The sequence below is a fragment of the Suricata suricatta genome, chromosome 5, assembly GCF_006229205.1.
Source record: "Suricata suricatta isolate VVHF042 chromosome 5, meerkat_22Aug2017_6uvM2_HiC, whole genome shotgun sequence".
NCBI lineage: Eukaryota > Metazoa > Chordata > Mammalia > Carnivora > Herpestidae > Suricata > Suricata suricatta.
This window is the reverse complement of record NC_043704.1, coordinates 123,578,370-123,600,591: the sequence shown is the minus strand read 5'-3', so window position 1 is coordinate 123,600,591 and position 22,222 is coordinate 123,578,370. Positions and strand designations below refer to the sequence as shown.

At 37.9% G+C, this 22,222-nt stretch overlaps 2 protein-coding genes across 4 annotated transcripts in view; one reads left to right on the top strand and one right to left on the bottom strand.

Annotated features, from left to right (window-relative positions):
* NCK1 (NCK adaptor protein 1) overlaps nt 1-22,222 on the top strand; it is a 79,057-nt gene that overhangs the window by 18,957 nt on the left and 37,878 nt on the right. Inside the window, exon 1 of one of the 3 annotated variants that reach the window (XM_029940217.1) lies at nt 20,374-20,443. The exons of the other annotated variants lie outside the window; for them this stretch is intronic. The gene's annotated coding sequence lies outside the window, so the exon portion shown is untranslated. Of the gene's footprint in view, nt 1-20,373; nt 20,444-22,222 lie in introns of those variants that run through there. 3 annotated transcript variants of the gene reach the window in all.
* LOC115292241 (40S ribosomal protein S13-like) lies at nt 20,348-21,002 on the bottom strand. The gene is made up of 2 exons (XM_029940219.1): nt 20,642-21,002; nt 20,348-20,430 (listed from the first exon to the last, which is right to left on the bottom strand). The coding sequence occupies exons 1-2, from the start codon at nt 20,955-20,957 to the stop codon at nt 20,348-20,350; spliced, it is 399 nt and encodes a 132-aa protein (XP_029796079.1). The 5' UTR covers nt 20,958-21,002.

Here is a 22,222-nt window from a genome sequence, read left to right as displayed (position 1 = left end):
GGGAATAACTGACTTGTACACATAGACACTGCGGTCTGTCGTCATGAAAGTTTGAAATACATAGAACAAAGAAGATCCTGTAAACATCAGAGATGGGGGAAATGAGTCACATTACAGAGATTCAGTATTCTCAACTGCAGACTCACAAGCCAGAAGATAGTGAGGAATGCTCTGAAAATCTGAGGAAATGATTTCCAAGTTAGAATTGTTTTCCCAGTCAAATTCAGCATAAGTTTTTATTTTTTAATTTTTTATTTATTTTTGAGAGAGAGAGAGACAGCATGAGCAGGGGAGGGTCAGAGAGAGAAGGAGTCACAGGATCTGAAGACAGGCTCCAGGCTCTGAGCTAGCTGTCAGCACAGAGCCTGACGTGGGGCTCAAACCCACGAACTGTGAGATCATGACCTGAGTCAAAGTCAGATGCCTAACTGACTGAGCCACCCAGGCGCCCCTAGCATAAATTTAGAGTGTAGACATTTTCAGACATGCAAGGTCTCCAAAAATTTCTTTTCCCTACTTCCTTAGAGAACTAATGTGTGATTTGTTCTACCCACCAAAAGAAAGGAGAAACCCTCCATAAAAGAAGGTGAAAGATACAGGAAACAGGAAATCAGATACTAGAGAGACAAAGGGAATCCCTAAAGTGATAACAAAGAGGATTCCCCGCATGCTGATTATCTAATAAAAGAGCAATAAGTCCAGATTTTAGCAGGTGAGAAGGTAGGTGTTGGTAGCTATATGACAGTGAAATTAATAGAATATCTGATGTCTGTATACTTAGGCAATTTGCAAGGAATTTGGAGTTCAATAAGCAAATCTAATGAAATGAAATGCAAATCTTTCATTTGCTTAGTATTTTGGTGTTTTAGGATTTTGTTATGGAATTATTTCTCTTATACTCAGTTCTATGATTTTAAATAGTATCAATAGGTGGATGCTTTACAAATTTATATTTCTAGGAGAGATATCTACCATTTTACATTCCCACCAACAGTACACAAAGATTCCAGTTTTTTCTCTAAATCCTTCCCAACCCTTGTTATTTTTTTTCTTCCTTTCTTTCTGATAGTGGCCATCTTAATGGGTATAGAGTATTATCTCATTGTGATTTCTGTTTGTATTTTCCTAATGATTAGCAGTGTTGATCATCCTCTCCTATATTTGTTTGCCATTTATATATCTTTGGAGAAATGTCTAAGTTTTTTGTTTTTTCCTTGGGTGATTGTTGAGTCGTGACAGAAATGTATCTTTTGTGTTTTTTTTTCTTTTAACTCATTCTTGATACAGCAGGCAGAGAAATGGTTTTAAGATTTCTGTATTAGTCATGGTATGCTAACAGCCCTAATAAGCAATAGGTCTTTGTGGCTTAACGCAGTGGATGTTTATATTACTTTCACATGGTATAGTCTAGTGTATATGTGTGATGGAGTAGGATTTGGGATACCTCTGTTCCATGTGGTCATTCAGAAAAAGAGTCTCCTGTATCTTTTTAAGTCATCACTGTTATCACCATGTGACTTTTGGGGTTGTTTTGAAAAGAGAAGAGGGTATGGAAGAAGCTTTTAGGGCCCAGGCTGGAAATGGCATGTATCACTTTCACCCACATTCCATTAGATGGAACAGAGTCACATGATCCCACCTAACTACAGGGGTGGCTGGGAAATGTAGTATAGCAGTGTGCCAATGAAGGAAAGGAGAACACAGATCTTAACGAGCACTAGCTGTCTCTGTGAACAGTATGTACTGGATTAGAACTTCTCTGCTTAAAATTCATTAAGGACTTTATTTATTAAATTTTTTTTAAGTTTGTTTAGAGACAGAGGGAGCGAGTGGGGGAGGGGCAGACAGCAAGGGAGAGAACCCCAAGCAGGCAACACACTGTCAGCGCAAAGCCCCATGTGGGTTTTGAACTCAGGAACTATGTGAGATTGTGAGATCATGACTGGAGTTGAAACCGAGAGTCGAAACCAAGAGTGGGACACAACTGACTGAGCCACCTAGGTGCCTCTAAGGACTTTTTTTTTTTAATACACAGAATAAAACTGGCCTATGTCTGTTTCATCCTTACTTTGTATCACTTATTCCTTATTATTCTCAAGCCACATTAGACTAGGTCATTTCTCAAAAAATGCCAGGCTTTTATCCTCCTAGAACCTGTGTATTTTGTGGTTTCCTTTACTTGGAGCACTCTAAATATTTACATGACTGCATCCTTTTCATCTTAAAATGTCAGCTTAAAATCCATCTCTAACTAAATTTTCTAAAATAGCCCTCCTAGTTCTGTCCTTTATGAAAGCAGTGTGTTTGTATGTATCACAGCATTTATCACAATAGTTTTTTTATGTGAACATTTTGTTTGCTTTTCAACTGTGTCATCTGCTAGAAAAAGATGTCTCTTCTCACTGTTCAATTTCTGCTGCCCAGCCAATACTTAGATATGTTAGTCATTTCATAAGTGTGTTGTATGAATGAAAGACTATTATACACAAACCAAAGTGGAGAAACTAGAGTGAATAATAAACAAGAGCTCTTATGATAGTTTAGATGAATTGTTGAGAGCTTGGGTTTTAGTGGAGTCTGTGTCAGTGGAACAGAAAAGATTGAATGAGGGACATTTCAAAGGAAAACCCAATAGAAGTTGTTGTGTGACTTAACGGCAGGAATCTGGGTGAATGGGGTGATGAAGGTTTGTGATTACCAGATGTTGAGTAAGGAGGTTAGAAGAGTTAGCTTTTTGGAGATGATAATGGATTAGGATTCTTACATGTTGAATTTGAGGTATTGAAAGAAGAAATGTTGAGGAATAGTATTTTGGATTAGAGAACACAATTGGAATTATAGACTTGGGAGTCAACTGGCCAAAAGTGATAAGATGAAGCCATAACAATCAATGATCTGGGGGCACCTGGGTGGCTTAATAGGTTAAGCATCTGACTCTTGGTTTCTGCTCAGGTCATGATCTCAGGGTTGTGGGATTGAGCTCTGAGTCAGGCTTCAAACTAAGCATGAAGCCTGCCTGATATTCTTTCTCCCCCTTTCTCCCTCCCCTTTTCTCTCCCCTTCTCTCTCCCCTCCACCTCATGCCGGTTTGCTCCCCCGCTGCCCGCCCCGCCCCCCCAAATCTGTTGAGAGGGAGCATATACATTGAGAAGAGCAGATGACTCAAGGGGAGAAAAAAGAGGAGCCACAAGTAGAGACCAGGAGGAGTAGGTGGAGAGGGAGGAAGAGAACCAATTTAGTATAGGGTTAAGGAAACCAGCAAAGAGTTTCAGAAAAGGGTGATGGTTAGTTTGGGTGCTTCTAGTATGGATCTTCCTTGTGATGTGTATTTGAACGTTCTGAAGTGTTACTTTTTACGAAGGTTATAAAATGGTGATAATACTGCTTTATGATTGCTGTGAGGGTTATTAATATATTGTATTAAAAGCACTTAACATATTGAATTCATGCACTGTGTCCAGTAAACATTTTGAAGTAAAATATAATGAGACAGTACAGTTAGGGATTAAGGAGGCATTAAGGAGTTTGTAGAGGGAGAAAAGACTTCTGGGCTTCTGTAGAACTTTTCTTTAGAGATAATATTCTTCTTAAATGTTACAGTAAGTTAGAATTGCTCTAAAAACTTATATAGAGGTAACACTTAAGAATTTCTGGTGAAATGTTTTTAAAACATTTTTTAAAAATGTCTTATTTGTTTTTTGAGAGAGAGAGAGAGAGCGAGAAAGAGAGACTACGCAAGCAGGGGAGGGTCAGAGAGAGAGGAAGACACAGGATCTGAAGACAGGCTCCAGGCTCTGAACTGTCAGCACAGAGCTTGATGTGGGGCTCGAACCCACAAACTGTGAGATCATAACCTGAGCCAAAGCCAGATGCTCAACCGATTGAGCCACCCAGGCGCCCCTGTTGAAATGTTTTTACTAGGAATTTTGTCATCTGAAAGTATACAAAATCAGCAATAATACAGTGGTAATTCATGTGTTTATTTTTCTTAACCATATCTGGATTTACTCAGTCTTATTCTGGAAGCATTTATAATGCACATGCCCCTTTGAAAGTCATTGTCCTTTAAAATAGTTTGAATAAATTATTATTTAACATTGAAATGAAGGTATATTTATATGAAGAATATATTTAAATTGAAAACATAGTTTAATATGTCAAATTGTACTAATACCAACTTAAGCATCTGACTTCTTTTGGTAGTGGAACTTCACTTATAGATAGTATGGAGAAATTCCATGTGTTGCAGGATTCTTTCTCCAGCTAAACAAGTTTGAGAGTCATGAACACAAGGGAAAATGGAAGCTTTCTTGCACTAATTTTTATTCTTATCTTTTAAAGTTCATCTTTTTTGTTCAGGGTACTTTGGTGGATTGGCTGATTAGAGTTTGGTACTGTCTCATATCTTGTATGATCAGTCATTTTTATATATGAAATATATTCAAACTTAACATCTATTATAATGGAAAAAGGTAAGTTATTTTTGCCATTTTCATGATCAGTAGCAATCTAAGAATAAAACTTTGGAATAAAGGATAAGGTAAAAGGCAAATAGGTAAAGAAGACACAAGGGAAGGGAAAAAGAAGTTGAGATAATTGGTGAAAAGAGCTATTTAAATTTATCTTTTTTTTGCATCAGGTTTTAACTTGCAGTGAATTAGCAGTTGAAAATGGCTTTGTCATGCAAGTGTTCATCAGGGAAGAATGGATAAAGATGTGATATATAGATACAACGGAACATTATTCAGCCATTAAAAAGAAGGAAATTTGTCATTTTCAGTGACATGGATGGAGCTAGAAAGTATTAATGCAAAGTGAAAAAGGTCAGAGAAAGACAAATACCAGGTGATTTCACTTACTTGTAGAATTTAAGAACCAAAACAAATGAGAGATGCCCTGGGTGACCCAGTTGGTTAAGCATCTGACTTTGGCTGAGATCATGAGCTCATGGTTCATGAGTTCTATTCCCATGGGCTCTGTGCTGACAGCACAGAGTCGGCCTCTATTCTCTGTCTCTCTCTTCCTATGCCCCTCTCCCACTTGTGCCCTCTTTTTTTTTCAAAAATAAATAAACATTTAAAAAAAAAAAGAACCAGAGCAAGGGAAAAAAATAGACAAGCCAAGAAACAGATTCTTAACTCTAGAGAACATACAGATAGTTAACAAAAGAGAGGTGAGTTGGGGGGATGGGTGAAATAGGTGATGGGGATTAAGGAGAACACTTGTTGTAATAAGCCCTGGGTGATGTATGGAATTGTTGAAACACTGTATTGTATACCTGAAATTAATATTACACTGTATGTTAACTGTATATTTTACTGGCAAAGCTATTTTATTTTAGCTAGTAAAATATGATTGGTGACTTTTAGGTTATTTTCTACCCGGAGGAAACATGACTTCCTAATTGTAAAATTCAGATATAACTATCATTGAATTTATATCCATACAATTGGTGGTGGAATTTTTAGCATTATGTAGGAGGATAAGGGAGGGAAGGACAGCCATGTAGCAATCACTACTAAGTTTTTATGTATTATTTTGTTTAATTTTCATAGCCACCCATAGGTAGGTGTTACTGAAGCTCAGAGAGGTTAGGTAACTTGCTCAGTGTCACACAGATAATAAACGACAGAGCAAGAATTCAAACTCTGGTGTTTCTGTCCTCTCATATCTTTTATTTATCCATTTGGTTCATTTTATAATTCCATTGAGTCACTTGGCCTATTGTGCTTAAAAAAAACTCCTTTGAGATACAATTCACATACAGTATAGTTCACCCAGTTAAAGTATATGATTCAGTGGCTTTTAGTATTTTCAGAGTTTTGTAACCATCACCACAGTTTAGAGCATTTGCATCACCCCTAAAGAAACCACATTCCTGTTAGTCATCATTCTTTAGCCTTCCCTACTCCCAGCCCTAGGCAACCATTAATCTACTTTCTGTTTATGGATTTGTTCATTCTGGACATTTCATTTAAATAGAATCATATGATATGTGGTCCTTTGTGACTGGTTTCTGTCACTTTCCATAATGTTTTTAAGATTCATCCATGTTAAAGCATGTATCAGAGTGTCATTCCTTGTTATTGCTAAATATTTCATTTTATAGATATACCACTTTTTAAAAACTTATTTATTTTGAGAGAAAGATAGCTCTAGTGGGGGAGAGCCAAAGAGAGAGAGAAAGGGGGAGAGAAGCAAAATCCCACACTCTCACTTTCAGTGTAGAGCCCATTGTGGGGCTTTAACTCAACAAAACCTGAGCTGAAACCAAGAGTCATGAGCTTAACTGACTGAGCCACCCAGGCATCCCTGGATATACCACATTTTATCTATCCACTCATCAGTTGATGAACATTTGTGTTGTTTCTCCCTTTTGACTATAATGAGTAATACTTCAATCAACATTTATGGGGTTTTTTTTTAATTGTAGTAGAATGTACATAACCAAGTGTATAGTTCTATGGCTTAAAGTACATTCACACTGTTGTACAACCATACCACCATATATTTACAGAACTTTCTCCATCTTCCTCAGTGAAACTCTATCCGTTAATCACTAAATTCCCATTCTTTCATTCCTCCAGCAGCCCCCTGGCAATCACCATTCTATTTTCAGTCTCTATGTATTTGACTGCTCTAGGAACCTTATATAAATAGAATAGTATTTGCCTTTTTATAATTGGCTTATTTAACTTAATGTAATGTCTTCACAGTTTATCCATATAAGAGCAGGTGTCAAAATTTCCTTCTTTTTTAACGCTAGTGATATCCTACTGATTGTATGCATCACATTTTATATACCCATTCATCTGTTGATTAACACTTGGTTGCTTCTGCTTGTTTTGCTATTGTGAATAATTCTGTTCTGAATATGGGTGTGTAAATATCTACTCATGACCCTGCTTTCATTTATTATTATTATTTTTTTTTGCTGGATTATATGATAACCCTTTTTGATTTTTTAGAGAAATGCTAAACTGTTTTCCACAGTGGCTGCACCATTTCACATTCCTACCAGCAGTGTATAGGGGTTCTAATTTGCCCAGGTCTTCCAACCCTTATTTTCTGTTTTGAACATAGTTGTTGTAAAATTTTTTTTAATGTTTTATTTATTTTTTGATACAGAGAGAGACAGAGCATGAGAGGGGGAGGGGCAGAGAGAGAGAAGGAGACACAGACATGGAAGCAGGCTCCAGGCTCTGAGCTAGCTGTCAGCACAGAGCCTGACGCGGGGCTCGAACCCACGAACGTGAGATCTGACCTGAGCCGAAGTGGGAGGCTTAACCGACTGAGCCACCAGACGCCCTGAACATAGTTGTTCTAATATTTTATCTCATAATGGTTTTGATTTGCATTTTCCTAACGATTAGTGATGTTGAACATCCTGTTTTGTGCTTATTGGCCATTTGTGTATCTTCTTTGGAGGAATACCTATTCAGGTCCTTTGCCCATTTTTAAATTGGGTTGTTTGGTTTTTTTTTGCTGTAGTAAGAGTTCTTTATATATTCTGGTTGTTTATCCCCTTTCAGATGTATGACTTGCAATATTATTTCCCATTCCATGATAGTGTCTTTGATACACAGAAGTGTTTAGTTTTGATGATATCCAGTTTTTTTCTTTTGTTGCTTGTGCTTTTGGGGTGAGATCCAAGAAATTATTGCCAAATCCAGTGTTGTGATGCTTTTGCCTTGTTTTCTTCTAAGAGATTTATGCTTGCAGCTTACTTGGGTCTTTGATACATTTTGAGTTCTTGTTTATAGTGTAAGGTAAGGGTTCAACTTCATTTTATAAGTTTTTTTGTGAATATATGTTTTCATTTATCCTGGACTATAACTAGGAATAGAATTCCTGGGCTAAAGGGTAACTATGTTTAGCCTTTGAGGAACTGCTCAACTGTTTTCCAAAGTGATTGTGCCATTTTACATTCCCACTAGCAGTATATGAGGGTTCTGGTTTCTCTATTGCTTTTCAAATCCAAACCACATTACCTTCGGGCTAGCTTATTTCAAAAATTTCCTTGGCTGGCCTCTTTGGTGATGATCTCACAACTCTGTCTTTCTCTTATCCTCTCTAAGCAATCTTAATGCTGTTCGTTGTGTCATAAAAGATGAGAGGAGAAAGGAATTATAATCATAGAAGTTAAACCATTTGTTTTTCAATTGATAAATAAAATTGGAGGGAGAGATTTGACTTAGTTATAGCATGATAGTGTCAAGACTAGATCCCTTACTATGAATATAGCCTTCATTCTATTAATCATTGTGTTTCCCATCATTGTGTCTAAAATTCTTTACCTGACTCTTTACTCTTTAGTTTTCCTCCCCATCATCTTCCCTAAAGTAGTTTAAAAGCAAGGAGTTGTGTGCAGGTAATTTATTTGGCAGGTAATCCTAGGGAACAGGATAAGGGTCCAGGGTAAATGAAATAAGAAGTAAAGCCAGTACAAGAATGTATTATTGAATTACTTACTGCTGTGGCAACTAGGGCTCAATTGTAGTGGGAACTTCTGAGGATATAGATGCTTCTCAGATTCTCTCTTCATGGATGGACAGGAGTAAACTGTTGCCTGCTTTTATTCTCCATTAGTTGACAATTGCTCCAGGTAGTGTAAATTATTTCTTCCCCTTCCCTTCACCAGTTTTTAGGGTTCCACTCGGGAGCCAGCCAAATGGGTTCATTCCCTGTGGTGTCTCACTTCATGGCCTCAGAAGAGCAGAAAGCAAACAAATCCCAGTGTATTCTATGTGGGGAGTAACTCAAAACTTACCTGGAACCATTAGCCTGAGCTTATGACAAGTGTGGTGGTCAGAATAATGATCTCCCAAATATGTCTATATCCTAATCCTCTAAATCTGTGAATGTATTACCTTGCATCACAAAAGGGACTTTGTAGATAGTGAGATTTTCCTGGATTATATGGGTGGGGCCACTGTAATCCCAAAGAACTTTATTTTACAAGGCAGAGGCAGGAATGTCAGTCCAGGATGGAGATACGATAATGGAGGCAGGGGTTTGTCATGATGTGGTCAAGAGCCAAGGAATACGGGCAGCTTCTAGAGGTTGGAATAGACAAGGAATGCAGGCTTTGATTGTAGTTTATAAAACCCGTTTTGACATTCTTACCTCTAGAACTTTAAGACAAGAAATTTGTTCTAAGCCACTTAAATATGTGGCAATTTGTTACACAGCTAGCATCAAAGGAGAGGCCAACAGCATGAAGATGAAATAGAAGAGATTTCTGATAAATCCCCCTCTTGGCTGTTGGTGTCTCCTTTGATGGTAGTGTATTAGTTTCCTACTGCTGTTTAGCAAATTACCACAAATCTACTTCTTGCTCTGCTCACATCTGCTTGGATCTAATTCACTGTAGGCTCTTCATCAGAAATTTAAGAAGGATTAGTAGTATAAGCTACTGCTGCCTGCTGCTGCATCTGGTATTGAAGCAGGAATAAATATTCATAATTTCCTTCTTTCACCACCTATTCTAGATTTCTCTTATGCAGGCTAGCAGTTCAGCTACTTTGAGTTCCTTGTAACTTCTAGACTTTTCATTCTTGAGGGATTTGAGCCTTTAGCTGCCTTACCCTTTTTGGGCCATGGTTGCTGCAACTTCCTGTTTACTGTAATACCAAGTATGGAGACACCCTGAGTTCCAGACAGACTGTACCCTAACCCAGTTGTGTATAACTCCTAATGATAATCAGAGTCAATTATCATGCTAGTATAGTTTTTCCTTTCTTTGCCTGCTAGTCTATGAGCGTGAGGAATCCAAAGTGACCAAGTAGTGGTCATTACCTTTTTATTTAGCTCTGTGGAACCTCACTGTCCTCTGGTGTAAGCATTACCCTCAGGACCTCTAATACAGAAGTTACAAATTATGGGAAGGGGAAACCCAAATTCCGTAAGTGAGTTACTGGCATAGATGGTGAAAAGGGTCAGTCTAACTTGTGCCCTTTGGTTTCAGGATTTCTATATTTTAGGTATTAGGGATATAACATAGTAGCTGTTGGTTCAGTGCATATACTGTGTCCTAGGCGACCAACAAGATGACCGTTTAGCTGCACTTTTAGTGTACCATTCCATTGTTTTATTCGTCTGACAGTTTTCTTGGTGATGTTATATGTGGTAGGACCGCTGGATGCCATGATCTAATGCTTCACCATTAAATAGATCTTTTGGTTTGGGGTGATGTTGAGATGGATTTTGATAAAGCAAGCATTTTGAAGCCATTGGATAATGGTGCTGAGCAGAATTGAAGGATTCTTTGGATAGGGAAGGCAATACCATTTAAATAAGTGTAAATTCTGATGCCTTCCAAAATGCTAGAGTCCCAACCCCATATGCCACCTGATCAGCTCTATGTCTGATAAGTTGCTATATGTATTTTGCAGTTATCCTAATCCTACTCGAATTCTTTCAATAATAGTAAGGCTTTTTATATTTTTCAAAAGTAAATTGGTTTTTATTTTATAACAAGGAATCTGATGAACGTGAGTTTTAAATTTTAATATGGTCAATTTTCTGATTTCATTTATAAGGAATTCAAGAAAAGGCAAACTATAGTGACCGAAATCCCATCAGTAGTTGCTCGAGGGAGAGGATTGACTTTAAGGGGCACAAGAGAACTTTTTGAGATGATAAAAATGTTTTAGAGCTTCATTGTGGTATAAGTTACACAGTTTTATACATTTATTAAGATTCATTAGGTCTTTCAGCCACTGTGAAGATGGGAAGATTCTGCCTGGACCACAGACATAAGGATCTTCAACCTTTCTCCAAAGCCCCTCAATAAAATGGTTTGATACTCCCACTTCCCACTCCAAAAAAATGACTCATTAAACTCTACACTTATTTTTTTTTTAATATTTTTTAAATATTTATTTGTTTTTGAGGGAGACAGAGTATGAGTCAGGGGAGGGGCAGAGAGGGAGGTAGACACAGAACTTTAAGCAGGCTCCAGGCTCTGCCCTGTCAGCACAGAGCCTGAAGCTGGGCTCCAGCTCTCAAACTGAGATCATGACCTGTGCTGAAGTTGGATGCTTAACTGACTGAGCCACCCGGGCACCCCTCATTAAGCTCTGCACTTAAAATCAGTATAGGTTAAATCTCACAATTTATTTGAAGGAAAGAAGAGGATTTAATGTACTCATTTGTCAATCTTTTCCATGTTTATTTATTTTTTTCCTCTTAGTAATAATTTTTGATTTTTAGGTTTGATAAATTCTTCCCTTCTCTGGGATTCTTGTCCCCAGATTTTCCCATTTTATGTTATTTCTCTTCTTATCTTGAAATATACCCAGGATATTTTCGCCAGGCAGAGTAAGACCCATAGAATGGAAATGACTGTCAGAAGAAGAAGGTTTACAGTTGGTTCCCAAGAAACTGGAGGCACAGCATTGAATAATTTATAGCTGTGGGTGATAGAGATTGGCTCTAGTTGTCTAGTATCTGGCCCCAGGTTCACATTAGAACAGTGGGAATACAGGTTTAGCATGCGAGTTTTTGAAAGGAGATGATAGGTAGGGGGTATAGGCTTTGGATTAATTGGTTGTATGTCAGATGTGCTCTCAGGCAAGTTGTTTGCCATCTAGGAATTAGGTAACCCTGGGAGGGACAGTCACTCTCTGGGTCCAAAGGGCCCTGCCATGTAAGACCATCATAAATACAAAAAATAAATAAATAAAAAATAAAAAACATGATACACTGGGTTTTCTTTTGTTTTTATTTTATTTTTTAATTTTTAAAAATATTTAATCTTGAGAGAGAGAGAGAGACAGATAGACAAAGCAGGAGTTGGGGAGGGGCAGAGAGAGAGGGAGACATAGAATCAGAAGCAGGATCCAAGTTCTGAGCTGTCAGCACAGAGTCTGAATGCAGGGCTTGAACCCACAAACTGAAATCATGACCTGAGCCAAAGTTGGCTGCTTAACCAACTGAGCCACCCAGGCACCCCACGTATGCTTTCTTTTGATTTACTTAATTGTCTTTTTCTAGTTTCTTGATTAAAAATGTATTATTTAAATTTTTTTATGTTTTTTATTTATTTTTGAGAGACAGAGAGAGTGCGAGCAGGGGAGGGTCAGAGAGAGAGACACACACAGAATCCGAAGCAGGCTCCAGGCTCTGAGCTAGTTGTCAGCACAGAGCCCGACGCGGGGCTCAAACCCATGAACCTGAGCCACCCAGGCACCCCTAAAAATGTTTTATTAGTTAATGGGTGCCCAAGTGGCTCAGTCGGGTAAGCGTCCGGCTTTGGCTCAGGTCATGATCTCACGGTTCGTGAGTTTGAGCCCCACATCGAGGATTCTGCTGTCAGTGGGGACCTATTTCAGATCCTCTGTCCCTGCCCCCTGGCCCTCCCCCACTCTCGAAAATAAGTATTAAAAAAAATCTTAGTTAAGCATATTCATTTATACTGTTCAGTTACAAATGCAGCAAGTCTATAATTTGAGTTGAATTACACATTTTGATAATGTAGTACTTTTGTTGCTCAGTTCTTATGATTTCTAGTGTGATTTTTTTTGTTGTTATTGGTTTGTTTAGGAGTCAATTACTAAGTTTACAAACATTTAAAAATGTTTTATTGGCAATTTCAACATTACATTGTGCACAGAGAGTACGGTCTTAGGTATAAGTTCTTTGAAATTATTTTGTGTCTGTCTTTGTGACTCTTAATGCATGATCAATTTTTGAAAATGTTCTTGGTGTACTTGGACATAATTATATCTTTTTTTTTTTTTTTTTTTTGCTGGAAGATTCCCTATATAACTGTCAGATTAAACTTACTCATTTTGCTGGTCAAATATTCTATATTTTTATTTATTTGAGTTCTTGTCTGTCAGTTTTTCGTATAACTAAGTTAGAGACTCATGCAGTGGTTGAAAATTATTTTTTTCTTGCAATTCTAGGAATTGTATGCAATCATTAACTTGCTTTGGATAGTATTGATGTCTTAACATCGTAACAGTTTTAAGTCTTCAATCTATAAACATGAGATGTTTTTCCATTTAGTAATGTCTTTTTTCACTTTTTTTTGTTTATTCACTTTTGAGAGAGAGAGAGTGGCAGCAGGGGAGGAGCAGGGAGAGAGGGGTACAGAGGATCCAAAGTGGGCTCTGCGCTGACAACAGCAAGCCTAATGTAGGGCTCAGACTCATAAACTGTGAGATCGTGACCTGAGCTGAAGTTGGACGCTCAACTGACTGACCATCCAGGTGCCCCCTACTTTTTTTTTAATGAGGTTTGTGGGTTTTTTATTTTATTTTTCTTAAGAGCAGTTTTAGGTTTACAGCAACATTGAGGGGAAGATAAAAAGATTTCCCTTATACTCCCTACCTCATACATGCATAGCTTCTTCCATTATTAGCGTTCCCTACCAGAGTGGTACATCTAATTACAGTTACAGTTGGTGAATCTAATTAACATATCATAATTCCCAGAGTTCCTAGTTTACTGTATTATGGTTCACTCTTCGTATTGTATACTTATGTCTTCTTTAATATCTTTCACTAATGTTTTATAGTTTTCATTGTACAAGTCTTTTCTAGCCTTAAATTTATTCCTAAGTACTTTATTCTTTTTGATGCTTTGTAAATGGTATTCTTTTTGATGCTTTGTAAATGGTAAGTAGTTTTCTTAATATTCTTCTCAGATTGTTCATTGACAATGTTTACTAACATTGTTAGTGTTAGAAATGATTTTTGTGTTGATTTTATATCCTGCTACTTTTGCTGAATTTACACCAGTTTAACTTTGCTAACAGAAAATGTTTGCTCCCATAAGCTTCATTCTCATCCCCTTTCATTCATTGATAAAATGAAATACAGCTTTAAACATTGTGTGTCCAAACACATAGACTAATAATTGGGCTTTTTAGTGCATTAGTCTCTTATATTCTGTAGAAAGGAAAATGTAGAGTTACAAACCAGCGTTACAATAAAAGTAACTTTAGATTAGTGTTTTTAAAAAATGTTAATGTCTTAAATCTTATCAAAAACAATAAACAGAATTGCAGACTGTATTTTCAGTAATTTCATCTTGTATAATTGCTCACGTGTTTACCTTTATTGAGATCTGTATTTCTTAATATGACTTTGAATTATTGTTTAGTATCCCTTTCATGTCAACTCAGGAAGTACTTCCTTTACATTTTTTGTAAGGAAGGTCTAGTGGTAACAAACTTCCTCTGCCTTTGTTTATCTGGGAATGTCTTAATTTCTCCTTCACTTTTGAAGAACAGTTTTGTTGAACATTGGATTTTAGTTGACAATTTCTTATTTCAATATTTTGAATATGTCAGCCTACAGTTGACCCTTGAACAACATGGGTTTGAACTGTGTGGGTTACCTATATGCAGATTTGTTATTTTTTTATTTAACTAATTTTTAATTTACATCCAAATAGTTAGCATATAGTATAATAATGATTTAAGGAGTATTTTTCAGTGATTCATTCCCTATGTATGACACCCAGTGCTCATCCCGACAAGTGTCCTTCTTAATGCCCGTTACCCATTTAGCCCATCTCCCCATCCACAACCCCTCCAGCAACCCTCAGTTTGTTCTCTGTATTTAAGAGTCTCTTATGTTTTGTCATCCTCCTGTTTTTGTATTATTTTTGCTTCCCATCCCTTATGTTCATGTTTTGTATTTTAAATTCCTCATATAAGTGAAGTCATGTGATCTTTTTTTTCTTTCTCAGACTAATTTCATTTAGTATAATACCTTCTAGTTCCATCCACGTAGTTGCAAATGGCAAGATGTCATTCTTTTTGATTGCCAAGTAATACCCCATTGTAAATATATACCACATCTTTATCCATTCATCTGTTGATGGACATTTGGGCTCTTTCCATATTTTGGTTATTGTTGATGGCACTGCTGTAAACATCAGGGTGCCTGTGCTCCTTTGAAACAGCACACCTGTACCCCTTGAATAAATACCTAGTAGTGCAATTGCTGGATTGTAGGGTAGTTCTTTTTTTAATTTTTTCAGGAACCTCCATACTGTTTTCCAGAGTGGCTGCACTAGTTTGCATTCCCACCAGCAGTGCAAAAGAGATCCTCTTTCTCCACATCCTTGCCAACATTTGTTGCCCGAGTTCATTGTAGCCATTTTGACAGGTGTGAGGTGGTATCTCATTGTGGTTTTGATTTGTATTTCCTGGATGTTGAGTGATATTGAGCATTTTTTAATGTGTCTGTTAGCCACATCTGGATGTCTTCTTTGGAGAAGTGTCTTTTCATGTCTTTTGTCCATTTCTTCACTGGATTATTTGTTTTTTGGGTATTGAGTTTGATAAATTCTTTATAGATTCTGGATACTAGCCCTTTATCTGATATGTCATTTTCAAATATCTTCTCCCATTCCTTTGGTTGCCTTTTAGTTTTGCTGATTGTTTCCTTTGCTTTTACACAGATTTTTTATACTTAATTTTCTCTTATGATTCTCTAAAGTTTCTTTCATCTAGCCTATTTTATTGTAAGAATGCAGTATATAATGCATACAGTGTACAATATATGTGTTAATCAACTGTTTATGTTAATCAGTAAGGCTTCTTGGTCAGCAGAAGGCTATTAATTGTTAAGTTTTGGGGAAGTCAGAATACACAGGTTTTTTATTACAACAGGGTCAGCGCCCCAACCCTTGCATTGCTCAAGGGTCAGCTGTACTGTCTTCTAGCCTCCAAAGTTTTTAAAAAATTTTTTGTTAATGTTTTTGTTTTTGAATGAGAGAGAGACAGACAGACAGACCATGAGCAGGGGAGGGGTGCAGAGAGAGAGGGTGCATAGAGTCTGAGCTGTCCACAGAGCCCGACATGGGCCTCAAACTTGTGAACTGCGAGATCATAATCTGACATGGGCCTCAAACTTGTGAACTACAGATCATAACCTGAGCCGAAGTCAGACACTTCGCTGACTGAGCCACCCGGCCACCCCTATCCTCTGAAGTTTCTAATGAGAAATCTATTGGTGATCTTATTGAGGATTTCTTGTATGTGATCATTCACTTCTTTTGTTGCTTTCAATATTCTCTCTTTGTCTTTTAATATTTTCATTTGTAGTGTGTCTCAATATAGATTTCTTTCTTGAGTTTACCCTACTTGGAGTTTGTTGAGCTTCTTGGATGTTTTAAATTCCTGTCCATTATCAAATTTGGGACATTTTCAGCCATTATTTCTTCAAATAATCTCTTTTCCCCTTAGTCTCCCTCTTTTCCTTTTGGCACTCCCACAATGCATTTGTTGGTTTTTTTCCTGGTGTCCCACAGATCCTTTATTCTTTCATTTGTGTGTGTGTATTCTTTAGGCTTGATAATTTCAATTGCCCTGTCTCCATGCTCACTGATTCCTTTTTTTTTTTTAACCTGTTCAAATCTACCTTTAAATCCCTTTGGTCAGTATTTCATTTGTGTTATTGTACTTCTCAGCTGGAGAGTTTTAGGCTTCCTATTTCTATAATAACTACTATTTTGTTCATACATCCTTTGCTTTCTCTACATCTTTCTCTAGTTAGTTGAGCATCTTTAAGATACTTGTTTAAAGTCTTTGGTGAATTTGTCAGCTGGTCTTTCTCCAGGATGGTTCCCTTTGAATGGATCACACTTGCCTGTTTCTTTGTATCCCTTGTGATACTTTGGTTGTTGAAAACTGAATGTTTGAATCTAATAATGTGGTAAGTCTGAAAATTAGATCATATCTCTTTCCCCAGGTTTTCCTGGGTTTTTGTTTTTATTGTTGTAAACTGTCTCTGTGCCAGGAATCACTTTGAGGTATAAACTTAAGCTTTCCTCAGGGCTTCACTGAGCTTGTGCCTTTTTCTGGATCTATGTGGTGACTTCCTTAATTCCCCTATTACTAATTCTTTAGTGTCTGACTCCTGAAAAGAGAAGTTTAAAAAGGGTACCAGACCTTTAGATTTTCTTCAGCCAGAGGGAAAGGGGCTTACATAATTGGTGTGTGTGTGTGTGTGTGTGTGTGTGTGTGTGTGTGTGTGTGTGCGCGCGCGCGCGCACGCACACCAGTGACTGTCAGCACCTCAGTGATCAGAAGCATTGTTCAACTGTCAGAACGCAGATTCCTGATATATGGATGGGCAGGATCCTTATTGCTCATTTTGGCTCCTGCAAGCCACTCTTGGAACTAATGTACAGCTGCTAAAATGGGCCTGGGGATTGGAAGATGCTACTAGTCATTGCTGAGCTAAGAACTGAAATTAACCAAAATTAGTAGTCCAAGACTTCCTCTGGAAGTTTCAAGCCTTGGAGTAGACTTCAACATTCTAAAATAGTTAAATCAGATAGATTCTTAGAGTACAGTTGTTGTCTAGGTGGTGAGACTAATTTTATGCCACCATTTCCCCAGAATCTTCTCATAACTTTACAAAGGAAGTTTCGTTATAGTTTTGGAGTTCTTAGTCTTTTTCTCCTTGTTTTTCAGATTATACCTCAAAGTAAACACATTTGAGATCTTTTACTTAGTTTTTAAGCCTAGATAGCAGACACTTAAGAAGGAATTCTTGTTTCTAATACTTGTTTCCTAAGAAGAAAACTAATGCTTCCAACTGGAAGAGGGTAAGACTGGAAACGGAGAGACACCTTAAGGAGGCAAATGCCTTCATTACTACTAGTGCTGGTAGTGAGACTGGAGATGCATGGAATCATTTGAGTCCTATGAAGGAGGTAAAAAGGACAAGAATTGAGATGCAGAGGTTGACTGAGTAGGGGGTTATTAATTCAGATAACTAGATTAATAGTGGTACTATTTGCTGAATTATAGAACACAGAAGCAGAAACTTGGTAGGGATAAATGTGAGGTGCCTATGAGATAAGTACTGTGCTCTAGAAAGCATTTTCACATTTTTAATGTTTAATTATCTTGAGAGAGAGCATGCACGTGAGTGAGCACAAGCTGGTGAGGAGCAGAGAAAGAGGCGGAGAGAGAATCCAAAGCAGGCCGCATGCTATCAGCACAGAGCCCAGCTTCGAGCTTGATCTCACGACTATGAGATCATGACCTGAGCAGAAATCAGGAGTCAGACACTTAACTGACTGAGCCACCCAGGCTCCCCCACACCTAGGAATTTTAAGTAATAGTATATCGGTTTCCTGTAACTCTCTCGTAGGTCCTATTGCATGCATAAGCCAAACGGTAAAGACATAAGCTAATTTTAATAGTAAGGCTTAAGTGGTAAGGCCCTGAAACTATTTTTGAATACAAATTACATTAAGTGCATGAGGGCATGAGGGAAAATTAGAATTAAGTATAGCAGTTAATGTGAAAGTACTCAAATGTTATGATTAATTGCATGTTAAATATGTCTGGAATTTCACATTACTACAAGTTTAGTATATGTTAATATGACATTCCTTGAGTCATAGTTAATGGCAACCCTAGTTTGTTAAGCATATTTTATTTATAGGAGCAGTACAGTAGGGCTGAGACTAGAACAAGGCAAGCAAGTTGCCTAGGGTACAATGTGGAAGGAGGCACTCACTTTCAGATGCAGATCCTGGACCTGGAAGATCCTTAGTTATCAAAGTAGTATTCAAACAGTCCTAGGACACAATGCCCAGCCCTGCAGATTAGGGATAGCCTGAGGAAGCTAGATGGAGTGCTGATGGTAGAAGAGAATTATCCCTTGAGACCTAGCCCTTTGTATGTTGTAATCTAACAGTTTGCAAGTACCTTGGGAGCATTACTTCACTTAATGTGAGAACAGTTCGGGGTGTTCTGTCCTCAGTCCTGGATTGGTTCCTATACTCCTTTTTTCTTTGAATTGGATCTCAGAGGCTGTAGTAATTTTTTTTTAATGTTTATTTATTTTGGGGGTGCCTGAGTGGCTCAGTCTGTTGAGCATCTGACTTCGGCTCGGGTCTTGATCTCACAGCTTGTGGGTTTGAGCCCCCTATTGGGCTCTGTGCAGACAGCTCAGAGCCTAAAGCCTGCATGTGATTTTGTGTTTCACCCTTTCTCTGCCCCATCCTTGCTCACGCTTTCTCTCTCAAATAAACATTAAATAAAATAAACACTTAAAAAACTCTCTTTTGAGAAAGAGAGTGCAGGTGAGAGGGATGGTGTGGGGAGGGGGGAAAGAGGAGCTGCAGTGGGCCCTATGCTGACAGCACTAAGCCTGATATGGGGCCTGAACTCCCAGACTGCAAGATCATGATCTGAACCAAAGTTAGATGCCCAACCAACAGAGCCAAACATGCGCCCCCCCACCAACACCTTGGAGATTTTGTCACCTTGGCCGGAGTGTTATAAAATCTAGACATACCTCTCATTCCTTTGCTTTTACAGCTCACATAGCCAAATATGGAAGCAAGTTAGAGATAACAGTAACAAAGATGTAAGAGATTAACTCAAATCTACTTTTTCTATCATGGCCTTTGTTCCCTAGTTTCTAACTTCCATTTTGTTTTTGAGGGTACAGCCCCTAGTGGAGCTCCATTCCCCTTAGGTAAAGGATAGGTTTGTTCATGAGGGTCTTTCTTCCTAGCACTTAGGGGTTAGAGGCAGTCTAGACTGAATGAAATCCCTACTTCTGTGTCTTGGGAAGATGGTTTGTATTTCCCAGAACCTCCACAGTGGATGACACATGGAATAGACAAGCTGTCCTTCAAATATTAGTGGCTCCCTGGCATTACCTTATGTGAGGAGAATAAATCCAGAATGCATGGTTTTTGTTTTAGAATTAGTGGGTATAAAGTTGTTATGCTGCTTCTCTGATCTGTCCTTTTTATACCTGGTACCTACTTGCCTCCTTAGGACCATTATTTTTTTGTTTTAAGGCCTTTGGAGTTAAAAGTAGATCATTTGTTTTTATATTACACTTTAAAATCAGTGGACTCTGGGAATTAAAAGTAAAGACAGTTGGTTTTACTGGCTTAGTCAAAGGTAGCTAAATGTGTATAAACAGTAGCAGTACATTAGACCCAATTTACAAATGCAGTTGGTGTTGTTTGTGATGCTAATGGGAGCAAGTAAGTTTAATATAAGTCAGTATTACAGATGAAGTAGTATTAGCAAGAAATAGAACTTTTCCCACTAGCCTGTAAGCTCTTTCAGAACAGATGTAGCTTTGTAAGCTGGATAGCTCATACTGTGTCTTGCACATAGTAGAGCCTCAAAAAGATAAATAATACACAAGTGAGAGCTTGGTTAAATCAGGGATTGGGTTGTTCATAAGATCCAGATAGTTTTCAATGTTAGTTTGTGTTTTTCTTTTTCTAGAGAATGATTTTACTGCGTGACTACATAGTCAGATTTATGCAACCAGAGCAGAGGATGTGGAGGACTTGCATTTCCAGTTGGGGGGGACAGGACTCCTTTGGTCTTAGAATATCAAGCCAACTGGTGAAGAAGGCTCTCGGTCAAAGTCATTGGGAATTTAACATCCTTATCTTTTCTGTTCTTCAAAATTCTTTCTAACAGCAACAGGTTTGTTTTTTATTAATTTTTTTAACATTTATGTATTTTTGCGAGACAGAGTGAGACGTATCATGAGCAGGGGAGGAGTAGAGAGAGGGGGACACACAGAATCGGAAGCAGGCTCCAGGCTCTGAGCTGCCAGCACAGAGCCCTGTGCAGAACTCGAACCCATGAACTGTGAGATCATGACCTGAGCCGAAATTGGACGCTCAACTGACTGAGCCAGCCAGGCACCCCCAGGTTTCTTAGTCAAATGGTAGAGATCCTCAGAAACATTAGGAGCAAGTCCTTTGGATTTCAGAATTCTCAAAATTTTATTGCTTGTCACAAAATGTACTTGAGCAACACTATGTGAGTCTCTCAGGATTACACCGATTTGTGAGAGGGTCTGGCCCTCCTTGGCCAGTTTGTAGATCTGCTGCTTCACATTGTCAGATGTCAGCTTTACCCAGGTGAGTACGTTGTGGCGATAAGGCAAAGTCAACTGGGACAGGCCCTTCCCAGGAGCATGCATGTGACCCATGAAGGCAGAAATCAGGCAGTGAAAGAGAGTCAGTGTGAGCCTTCATTAAACCTGGTCCAGAGTGTTTATGCATAACACACACACACACACAGAGTTGTTACATTTGGGAATGTCTGTATTTGCTATTAGGGTTTTCTTAATCTCCATCTAGTTTTTTTAATCGTTGCTTTTGCATTTTTCTTACCTCTAAAGTCTTTCTTACAGAGTATGCTGTTTTCCTTTAAAATTGACACTCTAGGGGTGCCTGGCTGGCTTAGTTGGAAGAGCAGGCTCTTTTGATTTTGGGGTTGTGAGTTCATGCCCCTCTCAAAAAAACCAAATTTGATGCTTTATTTTTCTTTCAGTTCAGGTGTTTGTTACCATATATTGGCCCTGTTTGTTTGTTTTAACAGAAAAGTAACTTAGTTTAATGAAGTGAAATATCCAGAGATAGATTCTGGGTTGAGGAATAATTAGATTTGGAGGCCCAAAAAATAGAATCCAATCTCTATCCACCTCTCAGCTTCATTGTCAGGTTCTGTGTAGTGACATTTATTCTGCTTTCAGGTTTAAGTCTGTAGGGAAAAGAGAGAGTGCCTTCCCAGTAACCCTGTGGACATCCCAGGAAACTTTCTGAATGAACAACTTGTTTTAAGCCCATTCTTCACTAGTCACAGGAAATAAGGGGATTTAACATTCTGATGAGCTTTTCATGATTGCATATACTACCCTTAAATTGGAACTCCACCTAAAGAATATCAAAATAGAATTGGGGAGTGGGGGCACGATGGAGAGGATAGAGTCTGAGAAGGAAACTGGAACACTATTATGAAAAGAGAAAATGGATGCTCATACAGCTTGAATGTCAGTTAGCTATTCAGTGGTTTAATGGACTTACGCTTGATTTTTAACGGATCAATGACACTTTCTAAATTAATTTTTTAAATTATGAACATAGATTAAAATGTCAAATAGTGCTAAAAGGCCTAATAAAAAAATAGCAGTCCTTTCTCCTTTTTGTACACCGTTGCCTCAAGAAGTAATCACTTAAAATTTTTTTGAGCTCTTTCAGAAGCAACAGCTTAAAAAGTTGAAAGTGACTATTTCTTGAGACAAGCAGGAGGAAAAAGGGGGAGGAGAACAAAGGCATTTTATAGGCATTTTAAACTATGTTCATGTATTACTTTGATAAATGGAAAATATACAATTGTATTATTCCGATTCATTAATTTTATTTTATTTTATTTTTTTATGTCTTTATATATATCTTTATTGAGGTATCATTA

What these genes read in the sequence shown, in the direction of transcription:
- LOC115292241 (XM_029940219.1), bottom strand. Translation starts at nt 20,957, where the DNA reads ATGGGTCACATGCATGCTCCTGGGAAGGGCCTGTCCCAGTTGACTTTG. An exon ending in GCTGGCTCAGTCAGTTGAGC is followed by an intron (nt 20,431 to 20,641) that starts GTCCAATTTCGG and finishes TGTTGCTGTTAG; the next exon opens with AAAGAATTTTGAAGAACAGA.